The sequence below is a fragment of the Calypte anna genome, chromosome 1 (genome assembly GCF_003957555.1).
Source record: "Calypte anna isolate BGI_N300 chromosome 1, bCalAnn1_v1.p, whole genome shotgun sequence".
Classification (NCBI taxonomy): domain Eukaryota; kingdom Metazoa; phylum Chordata; class Aves; order Apodiformes; family Trochilidae; genus Calypte; species Calypte anna.
In genome coordinates, this window is record NC_044244.1 from 81,768,597 (window position 1) to 81,790,740 (window position 22,144).

Consider the following 22,144-nt stretch of genomic DNA (forward strand, 5'->3'; position numbering starts at 1 on the left):
AAGAGTTCATTAGTAAATGGGATCTGAAACCTCACACTGATTTTTTTTGACAGTACAAATGGAAACCCATGAAAGCAACCTTAGGACAGAGGCCAGCAGGGATTGTAGGGAACTTGGAGAATGAACTCCTGCTTTTGCTTTCTGAGGTGGCCAAGTTCAGGGGTGAAGAATATTGGCAGAGGGTAGTAGGAGGTGGAGCCTGCAGCTCTTCATGCTCTACCTGTTTTGTGGACAGTCTTTTAGACCTCAATGTTTTTTATGTCCCCAAATCACCTCCATTCTTACTAAATTCACAATAACAATATGAATGAGCTGCAAACCTCGATTAGATGCACCTTTCACACTGAAATGGGGTTTTTTTCAGAAAAGAAGTTTAATAATAATGTCAGCATTAATATTGTCCTGTCTCAGTAATTGTTCCCAAAATACAGTCCTTCAAAAATCTGAGAAATGGTACAACATATTGTGCTGTTGATCCCTGTTAGTTGATTCCATGTGCTTTGAAACCAGAGCAAAACCTCCTGTTATTTATGATGATATAACATTTATCAGGCTGGATTTGTTTGGGGCCAGTACGCATGTAATTAGTGTTTGGCATGCCTTTGCAAAAAAAGCAATGCCAGTTTCTCACATGAGCTAAAAATGAGGCATAATGAGTATTTACTGCATATTTACTATAGCTATCTCCTGTGCTATGTGTGTTTTGTTTGGGTTTTTTGGTTTTTTTTAATATTGCCTCAGTCCTTAGTGCTGGAATACATTAATTGACCCAAAAGAGTCATATCTATGGCTCCCAACATTTAAAAATGGGCTTCCTTGTCATTACAAACTCCTGCTTACCTCCTTCCTCCCCTTCCTTTTGGACAGGTTCTTTCCCCTCATCCTAGAATCCCTCCTTTTGTCCTTCTCTTCCCCCCCCCCAGAGCTACATTGCTCTCAACCTTTTGGGCCTGTGGTGTTGCATTACTTCTTTGGGCCAGCAGCACATTCTGTCCTTTTTTCTACCTCCTAGACACTACAACATTGCCTCTCCTCCCTTGCCCAGACTGCCATACTGCCAGTACCCCCTCCATTGGGCAAATTATATTTAATTTTCAAAGGACATTCCTCATTTTGGTAGGATGTTTTCTAGTGAATGGTAAACAATTTAAAGTTCTTAAAAACTAGGATCAGAAAGGAAGTTTGAGAAGAATTTCTGTTGAAAATATCAGAAACACCCAAAAAGAGTCAGCATGGCAAGGTATATTGGTTCTTGGAAAAGTGTAATAATGTACAGATGGTTCCATAAGCCCTCATTCATGTATCCGGAAAAAAGGCTTGGATTTTATGGTCCACCTATTCAAATCAGTTCAGAATCTTGACTAACCATTTTGCATGCACAGTCACTACTGTTTGGCAGAAATCACCACCACATATTTATTATGAGAAATATTCAGATACCAGTCTACTTTAAAAAATCAAGGTGCTTTTGGAATGATTCAGATCAAAATAGTTTTTCCAAGCGTAAGAAATAAAAACCCTATGGTAGCCATCTGCTCCTCATCTGTAAAAGGCAGAGGTGAAGAAAGCCTAAGCAGTAGTCTGAATGCCAGTCTTACTGGCATACTATGAGTACATAGCAAAAAATATTTGGGTAAAGTTGTACGTGATGCACAATTTAAAATAAGGATTAATTCTCTAGTGCTGCACATGCATTTTCTGGTGCTGCTTATTCCCAGTCAATTCCATTACTTAGAACTTTGTAGGACTGGATTCTGGGTCTCTGGATTTGAACATTATATTTCCAGTGCAGACTAATCCTTGAAGCAAAATCCATAACTCAGGATGCATTGTGTCCAGTTCCCATCTCTTTCAGTCTTGGGAAGTTATAGCTCATGCAAAGCAATTGGAGAAACAAGTTAGAAGAAGTGCTTCCTGAGCTTCATGTAGGGCTTAGATAAAAAACACCACTTTAATGTGGAATTCAGTCACAGAGTGAGCTGATAGGATTCCAAATGAGTTATATCTCTAGCAACTCAGCTGTCACAAGCAGATGTAGCTGCTTACCCAGAAGAAAGGTGTTTGTGCAAAAGGCTACAAGGACAAGCATGGAGGCACAGTTTCTGGAAGGTTACAAGGAAGCAAAGGAAAGCATATGAGATTGGTACTGTTTGCAGTTTTCTGTGTACTTTCTTGCTTATGGATGCAGAACTCATCAAGTTGATAGGGTCCAAGTCTGAAGGGTGAACTGGCTCAGGTGAAGCTTCAAAAGGTTGTTCTGAGAGGAAGGGAAGTCATCAGAACTTGGCAGTATTTAAAATTATTTGGTCTGTGTAAGCCATTTGCTTCACGACCCCTTTAGAAAGCATCTATAGCTATATGATTTGCAAGTGCCAAGAGATAAGATCATTTTGGCAGAAACTTTCAAGAGTTCTCAGAGATACACTCAGACAAAAACTTCATTCAAACTCTGATGTATGCATCTCGACAGATGTGTCCAAACTCAAAGAAATCCCACGGGAACAGTGCAACTGAATCTCTTTGTCTCTATTGATAGTTAAAAGAGTTATTCTTAGACACTGGATGGTCCATCTGTGAAGGAGTTTGTTCCAGACAAGGAAAAAGCAACATCTTTGCAAAGAGTTTCCATGGGACTGATAGTCAGGTTGGACAATAATTGGAAAAACTGCTGAAGCATTTTTTTATTATTTTAGAGAACACAGAATTCTTGCAAAGACTTATGTTCTGGTAGGGAATGAAAGCTGAGAGGGAAAGTGAGGCATGGATAATTTTTTTAAAACCCATGAAACAATCATTGGCAAGATGTTGATATGGGGGAGGACTTTCTAAAACTATGTATTACCAAGGAACTGGGGAGGTTTTATGCATTAAATAGAATTCACTTTATAAACACTGTCAGTGATAGACTACATCTGAACCCTTTGTCCATACATGCTCAAGTGACGTGGCTGACTTGGTCCAATTCCAGCATTTTTTAGCTTTCACAGGATGGGAACTCTGAGGCAGTCTGCTTTCTTTTTTTCCTACTAAGTTGTGATTTTTGTAGCTGAAATAACTTTCCGGCATAATGGGGAAAGGCAGAGAGGGGACCTCACAAGGTTCCCTAACTCCACAGAACACTCAGGGTTTTCATTTTCCTGAGCAGCTAGAGGGACCCACGATTCCTTTCTCATGAATCAACAACTTCAGTTTGCCTGGAATAAGGAGGCTAAATGGATCTGGAGGTAGCTGCGTCTCACCTTTATGTTTTGGGTTTCCTGTGGTTCTCTTTGAGGTTCTGTGGCAGGGAGGGAATGGTTACACTTTTCACCACTGTGGTCTTCCCTTTGCCTCTGGTAATTTGGGACTGTAGTTCCCTAGGAACTACTCTGGAGCTTTCAAATTATCTCTACCCTCAGAAGGGGGGGGGGGGGGGCTGTTTGTACCAACTTCCTTATTTTCAGAGGCAGTCAGTATGTCAATAGTAATTTCATCTGTATTTTTGCTAATTTATGTATGGGATGTGTTAGCTGAATATTTTTAGGTTCTTTTTGGTGATGTAAGAAATTATATATGTTTAGATCCCTATTTTAGGTGATATAATAATAATGATACAGACCATTTCTGTAGCAAGCAAAAGTGAAAGCAAGGACATCCATAGTCCTCAAATACTGATTTAATGAGAATTATACTTTTGTCTTGCAGAACGCCTGAAAATTTGTTTAGTAAATGCTTCTTTATTTAGGTCATAAGTGGATTCTGTGTCCTGTAGGTTTGTATTTCTGTCTGCAAGATTATCAGAGATAATCTTACAAAACAGAAGTGGAAATCATCAGCCAGGAATGACTTGTGTTTTCAAAAAAGCAGATGAATTTTGCTTGAATTCTGTAGAGACAGAAGTAAGCACAGGTACAGGTATTTATAAGATGGGGTTGCTGTATCTCTGTTGAAAGAGCCATCACAATGCACTGAAGAATTGGCTGTGTAAAATGCTGTACTACTAATAGGAACCGGTCTCTATATTCTTAATCAGTACACTAAGTGAGTTTTGTCAGGTTGGTCTCTTGGGCTTTTCTTCTCATGAGAAATTACTAATAGCATATGGTGCTTCAGTTACAAAGTCAGTGAGTATATTTTCAGAAGCAACTCTGTGATTTTGGAGCCTAAGTTTCACTTATGTATAAATCACACTTGTAACATATAGGTGCTTCTGAAAATTTGTCTGATTATCCTAAAAGATGATACTCTCATTTGGTGACCCTGTAATAGTGGCTTGATGCTAGGTTGTCAGTTCTTGTGATGTTTGGTGTTTTTCTTACTGCTGTCCATTTAGAGAACTCTCAGTGATTGCATGCATAATTTCAACTCTGTTTGCAAGTTTCGAGCTTTCATGGTTTCAGGGGAGAACTTAAAGATATGTCCCCAGTGTATCTATTCTTTCTAGGTACCTAGGAAATGGATAGAAAGTCTCTACTGCTTTTTACAGTTCCATAGCTTCTAAATTCTTAAAATTTTGAGGTGACTGAGTCATTAATATTGTGATATTTCTGTATGTAAGTCATGCTACAGCCAGTGAGACATACTGTAACTGTTCAGTGAGATACCTGCAGTCTGGTTTTGAGTTTTCCTCTTCCTGTCTTTAGTCTGCCCTCCAGAGACTCTTATTATCATTCTTTTAAGTTGTGTCTTCTAGTAAATCCTGCCTTTATGTATTGGATAAGTGTTTCAGCTGCTTCACTCATCAAATGAGTGACTGATGAGTACCATACTACTATCTATCACTATTCAACGTATTAAGATGTTCTAGTACTCTTTTGTTGTTTGAGTTTTATTTGTTTGGTTGGTTTTGTATGTGGGGTTTTTTTTCCAATAACAGTCCCCAGAAGAGTGCTTTCCTCTTCTCCCCCTTGAGCTATATTCGTCCATTTTCCTTCATTCTGAAAATTAAAGCAGCCATGTCATCTCTATTGCAGAATTTTTGTAACCTCTTTGATTACCTTTATTGCTTTCACAGTTCAGTAGTGAGTCTGCTACCAACTGAGTCTACTACCTGCCTACTTGCCTATCAACCCACGTATCTAGAGCGCTTCTTAGGCACCAGTCATTGTCCTGTAAGCTTTCTTTGATGGATTTGTTTCAATGATGTTTGATTACAGTATTTATCTTCACACCTTTGGTGATTTTTTTACTTTGAATTTACTCTTTGCCCTACTTAATCTGTTTTACATCTGGCCTGCTTCAGTTTATGCTGAAGTTGCACATACCAGCAATGCAACTTGATATGCCCTGCTTGAAGGAGCAAACGTAATCATGCCAATCATTGTTATTCCAAGTCTTTACCACCCATACTTCTGCTGTCATCTTTTCTGTCCTAATCGGGTGAGAAGATGAAGCCAGATGTACCATTTCCCTAGTATGGTCTGCAGAATTATATATCAGAGTCAAACAAAAGATTTTCTAGTGTTTGACAGGTGGCTCTTACTTGAGGGAAACTAAAGCAGCTACATCCGCATCTTTTTTTTTGTCCTGTTGTGTGTTGTTAAAGTCCTGCAAAACCCAGTGCTTGCATCTTTCTTGAATAGTCCTTTGCATGCTATAAGAAGACACTTTCTGTGCTTTGAGAAGCACTGGTGGATTAGTTGCCTGATTTGTTGCAACTATTCAGCTCTGAAGTGACAGAAATAAAAATATACTTGGTCACCTTCTATTTCTTTTAACCACTGTGATCTGTCTAGCACTGGAACTTCTTGCTCTTTTTGTCTAAGCATCCCTAATAACTTTCTCCTGTTTCCTCTTGTTTACCTATGGTAGATAGCCATGTAATATTTGTGCTGTGACCCCATTCACTAACTTTAGAACAAGGTAGAGCCAGAGAAGTATTCAAATTAGAGAAAACCAAAACAATTCTTGTATTGTTCTCAGCTGAACAAAGAGAGCTCTTTCATTCAAAACATTTTTGAAGTGAAGCCTTAACGTGGTACTGGGAGAGAACCTGAAACATAAAACCAAGTTACTGTTTCAGACTAAAGTTTATAAAGTACACTAGGAGATGTTGTGAAGGAAAATCATTGTATTTCCACAAGAAATGTGGTATTTGATCTACTCCATAGGTGAAAGTCAGTTGTATGTTATCAGAGAGCCACTAAACTCCTTAATTTTTGCAGCAAGTTATTTGCTTCACAGCCTGGTGAACAGAAGACCACAGCGACATGTTCTGGCTGGCTCTGTGCATTTGAATTCCCAAGGACACCAATTACTATTGTTTCTAGAGGGAATGCCATTGTGCCATCTTTCAATTTACTTCTTCTATGACTGTTTTCATTTTCCATGGAGTCATTTACAAGACTAAAATAACATGAAATCTAGTCTTATGCATTTACCACTCAGAAACTGGAATTCAAAGTGAATTCAAGATCTCTAGTTAATCTGTCCTCACTAATGGCTCCTTGAGGAATTAACTGCGCCGATGAAAAAAAGATAAACAAATCCTAGAACCCCTACTCATCCCAGTTTTGTTGTGCTAAACAGTGAAAAGGATCTCTGCCTGGCTGGGATGCACAATATGTACTCTGTATCAATCTGTGACATGTGGTGAAATGCTTCTTCTTGAAAGCCCGCAAGAGAGAAGTAGTATAAATTAAGAGTAATCTCACAACAGCTATTTTTGAGTTCTTAACCAGTGAAAACGTGAGTGTAGCAATATTGTGCATCTATTAAAAATCTTGAAAGGCTCTTTATAACTAGATGATAGGAGTGATAACGTGTAATTTATTGATGCTACACAGAGAAAAAAAACACAAAGTAGCAATTTTTGCCTGAAAAGGGGTGTGATAGGGGAAATTAAAACAGACCAAGGGACTTCTTCCCACAGCTTCATGCCTGTCTGTGGAACCATGTCAACATTAACAAAAATACCTCATGCTTTGATCCTCTGCAGCATTTAAAAAAAGGGCATGTTCCCTCTATTCACAAGTAAAACTCCTAGATGCTATCACTAATATTTTTGGCTGAGCAGTGGGTAGAATGTGCCTGAAGGCAGACCTGAGACATAAATTTCATGCATTGTATTAGTATCACCTGTTGGTGTCTGTTTGCTTGTTTATACATGTAATTCCAGGGCTTTTTCCCTGTGTGAGGGAAAAAATAAAAGCATTGGGACTGACAATGTGTGCATTCAGTGTTACAGATCCATCTGATCATATCAAGCCACCCATGAGTGGTGTGTTCTTGTTTATTGCCTTCATTTATTACTTTAAAGTTTTCTGCCATATATTTCTTCTCCTGTCAAAACTAAGTAGGTGATTTTGGAAATCAGTCTGCTGTCAGGGGCTGTAGAGGTATTACTGAGGACAGAAATTTTCCCTATGGCCTTCAGCATCATCGACATGAGCATGTTCTGTTTCCCACTGTTGTTTACATCTGAATTATAAGTAGGCATGAACACTCATCCCATGAACTCAAAATAAGGAAACCACAGTCCAAAACAGTATGAATATCTTTCTTACAATATTTCTAAGTTGAAATGTTCACCAGAGCATCCAGTTGTACTAGTTAACAATTACCCTTTCATTAAAAGATAAAAAGATTAATGTAAAAAATAATGAAATCAAATATAACATTTTCATGTGATAGCTTTCCTCTAGTCAGAGCTGAGACACAGCCACTGGAAGACTAACTGCACCCTTTTCCTAGCAGGCTGCTACAAACACTCCCTGTAGAGGATTCTAGCTTGAATAGAAACCTTCTAAACAGGTAATTATCTTAAGAGGTTTTAATCTATATTTTCCTCTTAACCAAAGCCCACAGGCTTTCAGGCTTACTGTATTTAACCACACTCAAACTGATAAGCCTTTCCTCCTTGCCTTTCTGCCTGGGGGAAAAAAACGAACAATACAGGGCAAACCTGAAAGAGTTTATAGAATAGCAATTGTCTCTTTTGGAGACATGTTTTAATATATTTGCACCTATTATCCTTCTAATTCATTCCTCCTCCAGACTCAGCTCCCACCTCCAACCCTTCCCCTTCTCCTCCCTAAACAATGCTTCTGAGAGAGTATATAAGTTTATACAGTCCACCACAGTGAGATGACCAAAAGCAATCCTCGTTCATTTTCCTCACAGGCATTCAATCTGAAATACACTAGTAGGATTTAAACAAAAGCCCTTAAAGCAAGTGAAGGTATTCTTAATACTACAGTAAGCTTTTAATCAGGACCACAGAGTAGCAAAATTAATCACCTTGTATGCTTATATTTTCCAAAAAGGTGGAGGTTTTGAGGGGTTGTTTGTTTGTTTTTTCCATGAAGATTCTTTCTATTCTTTGAGTGGGGAGTGTAGACACCACAACTTCACCAGCATTGCTGACCTATCCCATTTTTTCACTGTTCAGTGGTTCTCTTGCTGCAGGTGCACTAGTTCAGCGTGCCTACTGAGTAATGGCAGCACCTGGCTCTGTGAAATAAAACCAGCAATAGATCCATCTAGATTTTAAAAGAATGAAATGGCCTTAAACATATAGCCAATTAAAACAGTTGGGCCATGCTGGGTCTTGGCAGGATCGTGCGTGATCTCTCTGGGAACGAGCAAGCTTGGTTGAAACAGTTTCCATGTAGAGCACGACAACCTTCCCTGCAGAAGAAGGGATGAGCACAGCCTCATTTCTCTTCTTGGGAAATGACGCCATCATGTGGCCACATAGTTTTCTCTCCAGTTACAAGAAAGCAGTTGTGCAAAGAGTTTTCTCCCTTGAAGTTTTGAAAAAAAGGAAATTAAAATGCTATTTGGTGAGCCTGTCTTTTGCTAATAGATTAAATCTGGGCGTGGCACAGGAATTAACACCCTTGTAATGATACTTGGGCTGCCTGTTGAAGTCTCAGCTAATGCAGCTCTGACAACAGCATTGGTGGTTCTCCTGTTAACACAGTATATGTTGCTAGAGATATTGTAGATGGCTACAGGAGAAGCATCCCCCATCAGTGCAGTCCGTGTCTATGCTAGGAGGATGTGGGGGCCTGGCTGTAGCAGCAGAGGGTCTGTGGACAAGGGCTGAGAGAGGAACTGAGAGAAACAGAATGTATGTGTATGCCAGTGGAGTCATATTGGACTGGACCCCAGATGTGTGCCTGGGTATAAAAATGACTGTGAAGCATGCCCTTTTTACTTTAAAGTATATTTGGAGTTCCTAAAATAGCAGGAATACATACTGGTGTGAAAGTGGGAAAAGTAAATACCCTGGCTAAGAATGGGAGTATTTCTTTAAGATGAAAATAACAGGATGTGCTGCTATACTTCAGAGTTCTTGGTCAACAGGCTGCTATGAACTTGAGCTAGTTTTTACTTGGTGTCTTACAGTTGTAAGTAGAATGGTCAGCACAAAGAGCCGTGAAGGAAGTGCCGGGTTCTGCACTTTGGCCACAACAACCCCATGCAGCGCTACAGGCTGGGGACAGAGTGGCTGGAGAGCATCCAGACAGAAAGGGACCTGGGAGTCTGGATTGACAGGAAGCTGAACATGAGCCAGCAGTGTGCCCAGGTGGCCAAGAAGGCCAATGGCATCCTGGCCTGTATCAGGAACAGCGTGGCCAGCAGGTCCAGGGAAGTGATTCTGCCCCTGTACTCAGCCCTGGTGAGGCCACACCTCAAGTCCTGTGTCCAGTTCTGGGCCCCTCAGTTCAGGAAGGATATCGGGGTCCTGGAGCAGCTCCAAAGGAGGGCAACCAGGCTGGTGAAGGGACTTGAGCACAGACCCTATGAGGAGAGGCTGAGGGAGCTGGGGGTGTTCGGCCTGGAGAAGAGGGGGCTCAGGGGGACCTCATCACTCTCTACAACTACCTGAAAGGAGGGTGTAGCCAGGGGGGCGTTAGGCTCTTTTGCCAGACGACTGTCAACAAGACAAGAGGGCATGGTCTTAAGTTGTGCCAGGGGAAGTTTAGGTTAGATATTAGAAAGAATTTCTTTACGGAGAGAGTGATCAAGCATTGGAATGGGCTGCCCACTGAAGCAGTGGATTCTCCGTCTCTGGAGATATTTAAAAAGAGACTGGATGTGGCACTCAGTGCCATGGTCTGGTAACTGCAGCAGTAGTGGATCAAGGGTTGGACTTGATGATCTCTGAGGTCCCTTCCAACCCAGCCAATTCTATGATTCTATGAATCAAGGCGCTAGAGTACTATGAGAGGAAAGCTTCATTGTTGTAATCTTGGAGAACAAAATCTGAAGAAATCTGTGGAGTTCATGCTTGATCTTTCAGCAGTCTTTTTTTCCAAGGAATGCAAAACAATTTGTTAAGATAAATAAAATCCTGCAGAACTGGGTACAAGATGTTGTCCTTGTTCTACATGTGAAGCAAACTGAGGCCCAGACATGGCTGCCTGTGGATTGTAGAGGAAACAGGTTGGGTGCTGATGGACTCCCCACCACAGTCTTTCAGAGGAAGCAGAGGTAAAGTGATTCACTGCCTGCTCCCCAAGCATGTAGCCTGAAATAGAGGGTTTTATACCTGATGCAGGGGAGTTATGCTCACTGGATATAGAAGCAATTTTATATACAGAAAAACTATGGTTTAGTCTTTAGTTTTACAGAAAGTGGATATCATTGGGTAGATGCTAAAAAGAACAATTAACTCAATAAATTATCCATATGAGATTTGCTGAACATTATCTAGGCTGCAGAAAAAGCCTGTCTCCTGTACAAAGTTTAAGCAAACTATTTATTATTAGCCATCTATTCAGATTGTTTGTTCCTTGGAGAATGAAGTTGTGTTTGTATGTGCGTGTAATTCTGTCTTTCAAATAAATGTAGTTATTAGACTATGAAATTTAGAGAAGTTTGACAGCTTTCAGAAAGCAGTGATTTTTTCTTCCATAGAGTATATTACTGACACATTAATAGATGTTGTACTGGTAAAAATATAGTACTTCCTGTTAAATGTAGACTGCTACATATTTTGATTCTAACAACAATCTGGTAGGGTTAGGGCAATTCGTGTAGTGTCATCTGGTGTTTGTTTTGGATAGATATTATAGAAGGAGATAACTGATTTTCAAGATGTTCAAGCAGATGATTGGGTGAAAACTCCAGCAAACCTTTAAAGCAACAGAAATCAAGGGCTGATCCTGGTCAGATCTCCTGCTGAGGACACAAATGTTCTTCTGTGTTCCTGAAATTCCAACAAGCTTTTCCTCTTGTGGGCCCTTGCTCAGAATGAGGCCAAGTATTCAGGAGAATCAGTATAAGGAGGACTGGGTAAATTGGGCTCACTACCATCATAGACATATACTGAGAAATCAGCAATTTCTCAGTTTTCAGGATTTGAATTCGAGTCTCTTCCTTGAGTAGGAAGAAATGTTGCTCCACTAAATTTGGTCCCAGAGAGTTGGAACCTTGTGCAGAACTAATTTTGTGTATGAAAACACTAGATGTTAAATTTTGCTCTGTCAATCCAGTTTTATTTTAGAGTAGCTAACTTGAGAATAACAGAAAATATAACTTCATCACTATGAAGGGACTTAGGGGATAAATTGGGAGCTGAAGAAAGCATCCACGGTTATGGTGCCGTCTTTGGAACAGGAGACACTAATGTATGGAAGTGAGGAAACTTCCTATGGTAGTTGTGGAGCTATAACAGTTTTCATATGTTGTGATGGAAGTGCTGAATTTGCACTGAACTGTCATGTTTCTGCAAGAGTTGAGATTTTCATTCCAAATTAAAGATTTTACTGAGACAAATCTTTTTTTCTATCTTTCTTTCTTAAGGAAAATCTGTAGTTTTGTTTTATAACAGGGCTTTGTTTTCTTGGTTTTATTTATTTTGTGAAGTCTTGAAAAAAGTATCATATATGAAGTATCTTGGGCAACTGCTTCATTAACATCACTCAGCTGGAGTACTTTATCCACTTGAGGGCACTTTGTCCACTTTTTGAACGAAAAAAGGACAAAGTGGTTAGAAGATGGAAGAAGGTCTGAATGAGAAGAGTATATATAACCAGGGAGGCTGACTGGGAGACCTGAGTTTGTATTTTCTAGAAAAGACAAGTCTAAAGGAGAAAAGTGAGGCACCTTCCAATATATGGAAGAGTGCTATCTAGGGGAAAGTAGTAAGTAGTTGTCTATGTCTGATGGAGTAAAGGATGAGTTTTAAAGTTACATAGTAGGAAAACTTTCTTGCTATTAAAATAGTAGACAGTCTGTTTGAGAAGGGATTGGAAACCCCCACATTATTGGTTTTTTTGCAAACATGTTATACAAATTTCTGAAGAGATAGTGTCAGTAAATTGTTCCCATCACAGGGAGGAGTAGACTAGTTGACTCTCTGAAGAACCTAATGCATCCTTTTGATACAGCCAGGAGGCTGTGGTCATCCAATGTTTGGTGTGGACACCAAGGATTAGAAATTTCCAAAACTGTGAGTGGTAGAGGAAGAGAGTGAAGAAGTAGATGATAATCCTTGTCTTCAGCAGCAGCAAGTTACTTAGGTTTGTGGTGCTCCCAGGTGGCCACATTACAGGTGGCACAGAGAAACAGCTCCAAAATGCAGAAAGAAAGCCTACCAATCCTGACTCCCACATTTTTGTCATAGCCCAGGGTATTTTACCACCTAGGGAGGTGCTTGTCCTTTTGATTATAAGAATATAAATATACCTGATTCTATGAGATATGACTCCTCCAGCTTTTCTACTGTCTCTCAAAGTGTGCATTCTTCTCAGTCTGAGGTCCGAGAAGCTTATCAGGATGACAAACTCGGCAACAATATGAAGCTAGTTCTAGATAATCTTGTCTGAGTATCAGTGAGATGGATTGGCAAGCAATTTTCTAAATGCTACTGCAGAAAATTGAAGCAAAACCTCAACCTATATCTGTCTTAGCAAGCCTACAAATTCTCAGGGATAAAAGATGATGATGCTCTTTGTAAAAATGAAAACCAGATAGTGTCTTTAGGGTTCACTCTTGTAGTTATTCCTGTGAAGGACTATACAGTAAATTTCCATTAAGTGCTTGGATTCTAGAATCCAAAGTAGTTTTGCTTCAGGTAAAGGCTATTCACTGAGCTACTGAGCTACTGCTGAGCTACAGGGGCTCTGGAGGTTTCATCATCACTGTGTTCTTAGGAGTGGTTGTTTTTCCTGTGCAATGATACTGTGATTTTAAAGGACATGAGAGAAAATCAAATTCTGTGATACCTTTCATTATGAGCAACAAGGTTGTAAGCATTGGCTTTGCAGAAAGGGACATCTAGTGGCTATAAACAAAAAAACCCCCTTATTAAATACATTTTTAAATGTACAGTGTAGCCATTTGTGTGTGGCCTGCAGTCCTTAATATGCCATACATCTTCATTGCTCTACTATATCATGTGTTTTCTGGTGTCCGTTTCGATGTTTCTGACAAGCTGAAAGAATCACCTTTGCAAGCCTTGCCTTTTCAGCTTTTTGTAGGTCTAAGGATGGTAGCTTTAGCAAATAGAAAACTGCCTTCAAGCCATGCTTGGTGTAACTCTGCTGCACTTCCACGTTTTCTACAGCACCTTCCAGGAGTCCACTGCCTGCTGTTTTCTCCTGCCATTGCCTTCCCTTTCGGTACTGTACTTGGAGAGGTTGTCATTGTTATTGTCATGGTAAAATCTACTTTCTTTTGAATGCCCATGGCATTAAAGTCAGCGGGAGGGGTAGATGAGATTCAGGGAAACACTAATTTAAGCACTCAGTCGTGTATTACACAAAAAAAGTTTTTTCCTTTCCCATCCACGTTGTGCTCCTTCGTACTAGTTGAGGATGAATTCCATTCGTGTTTCTGTGAATAGCCTGACAGTTTAATCGGTACATTTGCATATGGGCAAACTGAGCTTTTTTCAAAGTTGCACAGTAATATGTTTCACCTTTATGCCATGCCAGCTTCAAATTGCATCCCAGGAGGATTGCAAATGTGCATAATCTGCAGTTGTCTGGGCTTTTTTTCTTTTCTTTTTTTCTGCTTTTTCTTTTTTTCTGCTTTTTCTTTTTTTTTTTTTTCTTTTTTTTTCTTTTTTTTTTTTTAACTGGCAAACGCCTATTCATTGCCCATCTGGGTAAGAATGGCCTTTGCATTTCACACCCATTCTTTCCTATATGGTTTGTGAATACCCTTCCAATCAGAACTTGCCTCACAGAAAGGGGACAAAACCATTTTACAAGAGTTTCTCAGAATAAGTCCATTCGGATCTCCACATCATGTTTACTGGACAAAAAAAGGAAGGGGGGGCAGCACTTAACAAAGAACACTTGAATTTTACAGAAAGGTTCCCACTGTCTAGAGTTTAAAAGAGTGGCAGGCCTGAGAAGAGCCTGAGACAGCAGTCATTTTCCTGAGCTAGGCATTCTGTGCAGTGATGAGTAGGTGAGTGTGCGCGTGTGTAGCTGGGTCTTGTGAAGAGCTGACATGCTTTCTGGCTTGTCCAAAGCTCTAGCAGTCTTTGTCAGGTGGTGGCATTTACTTTAGAATCAAACCTGCATTGGCAAGTCCACCTTTTATGGGGAGCATTGCCTAAGGACTTTCAGCTTAAAACAGCATACAGTAAAAGACAACTGCAAAACTTGGATCTGGACAGTTTCCTGCAGAGAGGGAAAGGAGTTGGATGGGGCAGCAGGTTTTGTTACAAACTAGTCTCTAGAATTTGTTAGAGCTTCTCTTTTGTACTGCTGAGATTTGGGTAGTAGCATCTCTGACACCATGCCACATTATTTGGTTGCCTGTACTTTGGATAGATGTTTCCAGTGTTGAATGTCAAGGAAGGTGGCCTGGCAGAAACATCCTCAAAATCTGTATTAGCTTTTCTTACCCTTGGTTATGTGTCTCTTCCACCCACCTCTCTTGATTTATCCTTAAGGACTGAATTTCTGTTGTTTCTCAGTTGAAGAATGGGTACGTGTTCCAATTCCATTTGGAGAAGTAAAGAAATTATGAAAGGATTTAGTTAAGGGAAAACTGCATTACACTGATGGCACCCAAAACATAATCCATACCTTCTATGAAGTGACTTAGTTGACTTTCTGACAAGTTCTTACACCTCAAGGTGCATCCTACATCAGTTCCTATAGGAGAGGTATTCACATCACTCTCATAAATGCTTCCAAACCTCTTTTCTTCAGCCTTAAGGAACTCCAGCTGACTGTTTTCATCAAGTTACCTGATGACCAAATACATTGTGGCTACACAGCTTTTAGTTCCCACAGACAGGACCTGAGAAAGGCTGCTGAAACTTCCTCCTTTTGTGGCTAAGTAGCGGAATTTCCTTTCCCGAGAAGTCACCCAGTCTTGAGATGCATATCACAGAATTCTGGAAAGGAGTTGCCTGAGAATGCATTTTTCAAAGTTCCATTCACTTAATTTATCTAGCAAGATGCATAAGAACAAAGTATATTTCTTTGCACCTGCTCAAGTCAAGAGATTTGTCCATTGCATCTCTGGTGTGTGTGGAATGTTCCCCTTTCTGCATGTCCAAGGTAGGACTTTGGTTTACTAAGTTAAACTTCTGCATAATTTTTTTTGTTATCAAATACCAAATTTGACAAAGCAGAACTTAAACTAGAAGTCATTCCCTTCCCCAGAAGCACATCATAAACACATGTTTGTGTGAAGAGGGAGCCCTAGAGTTAACCCAAGTAGCTATCAATCCTTTTTAATGGAAAGATTTCTAGCACACTGATAGGCAAAGGCAACCACTCAAAGGGAGATACAGATAAATCGGTAGCTATGCAATCACTTGCAGTGGCCTACAGTAGATCTTGAAGTATATCATTCATTTTCCACCCTTCTGTGTCCTCACCAGTACAAAGCTTTTACCAAGTTGCCTTCCTTTCAAATCAAGGATTCTGACTTCTTGTGTTTCGAATCCTCATGTGATCTGATGTGTTGGGAAGGGAAGCATCTGGAACCTGGAGGCCTCTGGAGAATGGCTCTGCCTGGGGGAGAGGAGGGTATACATAAGTTCTGTACATTATTTTGTGTAGCAATAGTTGCAGTGCCCTTGAAAGAAAAGTCCCAAAAGTCCCCCAGTTTCTAAGATGTTTTCCCAGTCCTATGATCAGTTTTGTCAGAGGAGGAAACTCAGGTTTCCCAGCTGAGTTTATAAACAAGACAGATGAAATTCGCAGTCTCTGTGATACTGTTAGTGGTTTCCTCCTTGTTTCTGCTATGTGAGCGTCCCCCCAGTGCTCTAATCCCACCTGGAAATTAGTACCCTTCTGATCCAGGCTGGTTTACATCTGTTAACAGATAGATTGGTGTCTTCAGACAGCTTGGCCCCATCAGGATTTCCACTTCCTGACCTTTATGCTTCCCTTTTATCATTCAGCTACTTCAGAGAATTATAATAACCACCTGTGTCCAAGGTGTTTTTTCTTTGAACCACCAGAATAGTGGGTGCTTGAGATGTCAGTAGTGGATAAATGAAAAGGCAGAGCAGAGAGGATGTCAGGCTTTCCTGCAAATTGCAGTGAGTAGTGTTCTACTGTTGCAAGTAGCGGAAGAAATAGAAATTTAGAAGTAGTTATGCTAAGGTTCGGACTGGTCAAGCAGGCCAGAAAAACAGGCCCTGGGAACGGGTCTTGGGAAGCTAGCAAGGAATGTGCTGAGAAGAGGGGATCAATAATCAGAGGAATTAGTCGAGCATATAGAACATGTAGGAAGAGTAAATTGACACTTTGTACTGAAGATAAGGGTTGGTGGTGGGAGTCAGTTAAACAATAGCTTAAGTTAAACAAGTATAAGATTTATGGTTTGGGGATGTCTATCTACTGTTATCTACATGATGTATGTAACTGTTTTGTAACTGAAGTTCCGCACGTAGGCCTCATTGTAAAGAGTATAAAAGCTGAACCAAAAACGAGGGTCTCCGGAATCCTGACTTGGGACGCTAGTCCTCAGGTTTCCTGGGCCCCGAATAAAGCACTGCATAAACTGACTCTTGGTTTGTGTCTTGACTACGGGCAACACTACTGCCTGTGTATGAGATGTAAAGCACCCTTTAGGCTGGAGCAGAGGGACCTTATTGGGCTAAAAGGCATTTATATGAAACCACTTTCAATGCCATTTCTTTGCTCTGTATATTTCTGTTAAAACAGGTAGTGACAGCTAGTTTTGTTTACTTATTCTTCCCTACCAAATTTGACTTTCGGATTTTCACAGATTAACAGGTAATTGTTGTAGGAGAGGTTGTTGCTTTGGTAGGAATATTCAAGACAAAATGCCTGTAATAGTAGTGGTGATCTTTGCAGTACTTTGCATACTTTTCTGGGAACCAAGGTGATGTATGTACTACAAATGCTAAGAGAAGGAAATTATTAATGATGCTATATTTATTTACCGTTTAAAGGGCAGTTGGTTCTTCATAGTTAAAAGGTGAAGGCATAGTTTCTGCCCATTAAAATCTAAACAGATGACAAATAAGTAAGGAACAGGAAAGGAAATTAAAAACCATTAAAACCAAAGCAAGGAAGATGGAGATTAAGAAAAGTGTATAGAGGGAATTAGAAGTTACTTTTTAGTCACTTCTAAAAGTCAAGTTTGAAGGATATATTGGCTCTTTACCTGAAATACTTTGGTGCTTTTCTAAGGTGTTCTCTGTTTAGATTATTCATCCAAACTAGGACGAAGTATTCCTTAGAGTAAATGTCTGTAATTTTCCAGTTTCTGTCAAGTAAATAACAGCAGGAGAACATTTGTTTTTATATGATGGCATTCTGGTGCCAGTCAGAACTTGGGATATGCTAAAAATGAAGGGGACAGCTCATGTTAGCTTTTTTTGCTTTGGGTTCTTACAGAGGACTTTTTGTTGCTATTGGGTAGCAGATGTTCTAAACCACAACCTCAGACAAAACTTTGGGGGGGAGGGGGATGGTTTAGGAACATTTAGAGCCTGAATGTTGTACCAGATTTGAATTTTATAAAGTGACTGTCAAGATTTTTGATACAAGTAACTGTACTGTAAAACACAGGAACCAACTTCCTTAAAATGCCAATCTAGATAGAAATCATATTTTCATATAGACTCTTTGCATTAACAACTTGGTATAAAGGGTCATTAAAGTAAAAATCTGCTTTTTTCTGGCATGTCTACACATCCAAACAGCCTAAAAACCAGCTTTAATCCATGTGCTCAATGTTTACAATTGGCTGGCTCTAGGCTTTTTAACTCCAGATAAACTGATTGGGAAGTCCAAGGCCCAGGAATGCAATTGAAATATAGGCTCAGGTACACCTGTTTTTCTCTGGTTTTGTGTGAAAATTCAGGATTTGAGCTTCTGCAATTGAGTAACAAAGTTTACTTCTAGCTCCACAGAGGTGATGCCTTCTTATAGATGCCTTTGTATGTGATTTCTGCATTATAATCTGTTTTGTTTACCCAGTGGGTAACTTTGTCAGTGCCCCATCTGTGGCTCTGCAGCGGACAAGACTTAATCTGTTCTTTTCTTTTTTTCTTTCATCGCTGGCTGTGCTGCAGGTAACATCAGTTGCAAGGGGATGACAGAGCGCATTCATAGCATCAACCTTCACAACTTCAGCAATTCTGTGCTCGAGACCCTCAACGAGCAGCGCAACCGTGGCCACTTCTGTGACGTGACGGTCCGCATCCACGGGAGCATGCTACGCGCCCACCGCTGTGTGCTGGCTGCTGGCAGCCCCTTCTTCCAGGACAAGCTACTGCTGGGCTACAGCGACATCGAGATCCCCTCAGTGGTGTCAGTCCAGTCTGTGCAAAAGCTCATTGACTTCATGTACAGCGGGGTGCTGCGGGTCTCGCAGTCCGAGGCCCTCCAGATCCTCACAGCTGCCAGCATCTTGCAGATCAAGACTGTGATTGATGAGTGCACAAGGATTGTCTCGCAAAATGTAGGAGAGGTCTACCCGGTGATTCAAGATTCTGGCCAGGAGACACCCAGGGGAACACCCGAATCAGGCACCTCGGGGCAGAGCACCGACACAGAGTCTGGCTACCTGCAGAGCCATTCGCAGCACAGCGTGGACAGGATCTATTCAGCCCTCTATGCCTGTTCCATGCAAAATGGCAGTGGGGAGCGGTCCTTTTACAGTGGAGCTGTGGTCAGCCACCATGAAACAGCCCTGGGGCTCCCCAGGGACCATCACATGGAAGACCCCAGCTGGATTACCCGGATCCACGAACGGTCACAACAGATGGAGCGGTATCTCTCCACCACTCCAGAGACCACACACTGCCGGAAGCAACCACGCCCTGTCCGTATTCAAACCCTGATGGGAAACATCCACATTAAGCAGGAGATGGAGGATGACTATGACTACTATGGCCAACAGAGGGTGCAGATCCTTGAGCGCAATGAGTCTGAGGAATGCACTGAGGACACTGACCAAGCAGAAGGCACTGAAAGCGAGCCCAAAGGGGAGAGTTTTGACTCGGGAGTCAGTTCCTCCATTGGCACTGAGCCCGATTCCATGGAGCAGCAGTTTATGGCTGCTCTGGGCCGGGATGGTCAGCAAGAACCTTCTCAAGCAGATCAAAATGACGTCCCTGCTGATGGCACTCAGCCACAGCAGCCACAGCATGTAGATGCCAACTCTTCCTCGCCAGAGAGAAGCAATGACGTTGAAATGGACAGCAAAGTGCTCACAGTCAATAACAGCACTGAAAAGGGGGCTTTGCAGCCTTCTGTCAACACAACTGTTGCCCAACCATTGCCAACCACACAGATCTACTTACGCCAGACAGAAACTCTCACCAGCAATCTGAGGATGCCACTGACTCTGACCAGCAACACTCAGGTCATTGGCACAGCTGGCAACACCTACCTGCCTGCTCTTTTCACTACACAGTCTGCTGGCAGCGGCCCTAAGCCTTTTCTCTTCAGCCTGCCCCAGCCTTTAGCTGGCCAACAGACACAGTTTGTGACAGTGTCCCAGCCTGGCCTGTCAACCTTTACTGCCCAGCTGCCAGCCCCACAGCCCTTGGCCCCGTCTGCGGGCCACAGCACAGCAGGTGGGCAAGGTGAAAAAAAGCCTTACGAGTGCACTCTCTGTAACAAGACTTTCACCGCCAAACAGAACTACGTCAAGCACATGTTTGTACACACAGGTAAGAGTATCTCCCTTTGGCTTATTCATGAAGACAGAGAAAGTTCTTGACAAACATGGACTTAGATTCTGTTCCCCAACCTGTCGGCCCCCAGCACAAATGGGAGGGGGAGGATAACCAGGGAGCTGGTATCACAGAACACTTTCCAAACTTACTGCATTATAGTTGAGCCCCTGCAGAAATATACAGGTCCCTTGTTAGGGACTTAACTGTGTGTGGTGGAGAAACAAGCTCATTTGGCTTGTAGTAGAATGTGTCCTGCACTCATCCAAGGAAACTATATGCATTTGTTGTCCCTTGCAAGCTGATCAGGCAACATGAGTTAGAACCAACATGAGGAAACCAGTGAGTCATTAAGGAAAAACTTCATCTGCTAAGAAAGGGCATCCCCTGGCATTTTTAAACCGCCACAGAGGTTTAAGGTCACAAGATGATGATCAGCATGAGCTTAGGTTAATTTCATTCCTGGTGGAGCTGCAGCAGTAGGTCCAAACCTGGGTGTTATTCACATGGCCACTTATTTTCTAGATCTCATATATTCCTATAGCAAAATAAATTTGGAGTTTTTTCAGGAAGTTTTTCTGTACTTTACTGAAGCTGATAGCTGTAATCCCCTGTTCCTTGGTAAGTCAGATGTTTCACTAGCTGTGAGTACAGAAGCATAGGGCTCAATGAGAAAAAAATTAATCAATGTAGAACATAACATCAGCACCCTCTTTGTTTAAAAATCCGACTGTTTTAGTATGTAGTCTTTTGAGATGATATTGGTGACCATATTCACTACTGAGCCAAACTGCCTTTTCTAGCACTGCCAAGTTATGAGACTTAAAAATAAGAAGATATATGTATCCTATGTGGAGAAGCTATCCTGGGTCCAGGGCTAAATTTTGTTTGCTATACATAGAGAAGCTGTCCTGCGTTCAGGACTAAATTTTGTTTGCTTTAGCTCTTGGCTCATTTGATGTTGGAAAGAAATTCTATTTTAGAGAAACAGTAAATATTTCTCTCACCAAGCAGTAGTTTTGTTAATGTCAGATCTTAAAATAAGTGCTGGGTTTGTGATACAAGGAGTAGAACCTAGAGAAATTGCCCAAGGTATGGAAGGAATGTCATGCCTCCCTGTGGCCTCCAATAGATTTCACTTCCATTAACTTCTATTTACCTATAGTTATCACTTCAGTGAAAAATTCCTTTAGACATCCAAGGGAGACATGTACATGTGCACATACAAAAGGGCCAGCTTCTCAGGACTGGTACAAAATGTATGATTGCAGTGATCAAGAATCCTCAATACCAAGATTATCCTTTGTGTCTTTTCATGTTCTCCATCTTCCTGTTGTTGATGAGTAGCTAAAATATTATCTACATAGTGTTCTGTTACTAAGAAAAATACCCCCCTTTAGAGCACAGTCAGATGTATCTGCTCACATCCCTTTTTAAAAGCTAGAAAGGCTTTTTCCCTAGTAACTTCAATGAGATTGGGTGCTTTATTTTTCCAGCCCCAACTGTGCACTGTATTTGGAGTCAGATAAAGAATACTACTGGAAGACCTAACTTAAAATATTCCTAGCTACTAGGTGCAAAGTCAACCAAGGATAGGCGTCTCCAGTAATGAATTAATACTTTATTTGTGTGAGTCTGAGATCACCCCAAAATAATGAGCTGTGATGGCAAGGAGGAGACATTTGGGTATGTACGTTATTTCAAAGGTTGTTTAGGAAGAAACTGGCTCCTGGAGTGCCTGGGAGAATAATTGCACCTTAATCAACAGAGGGCAGGGCTTCAGAAAAGCCTTCTGAAAATAATCTGTGTATGCACAGCCTCAGAGAAAGCATATCTGCTATCTTGTCTAGGGCTGGACAGGATCATTTTGAGAACTGAGAAGAGGCAGCTGTTCTCATTGTCAGGGTGACTTTTCTCAGCCCTGTTAAAACAAAACAAAACAAAACAAAAAACAACAGACAGGCAGAATGGCTCTGGAAAAGATGTGTATGTTTGGATTAGTCTTGCTGTTTAGAGGGCTCATGAGAGAAGCCATGGAGGAGTCTAACTATAAGCCAGAATTCAACAACATGAAGGCCTCCC

At 41.1% G+C, this 22,144-nt stretch overlaps 1 protein-coding gene across 1 annotated transcript in view; it reads left to right on the forward strand.

Moving 5' to 3' along the window:
• ZBTB20 (zinc finger and BTB domain containing 20) overlaps positions 1-22,144 on the forward strand; it is a 450,959-nt gene that overhangs the window by 424,686 nt on the left and 4,129 nt on the right. The window contains exon 9 of the mRNA XM_008498352.2: positions 18,455-20,059. Within this exon, the coding sequence (XP_008496574.2) occupies positions 18,475-20,059 (1,585 nt within the window). The 5' untranslated portion in view covers positions 18,455-18,474. The remainder of the gene's footprint in view (positions 1-18,454; positions 20,060-22,144) is intronic.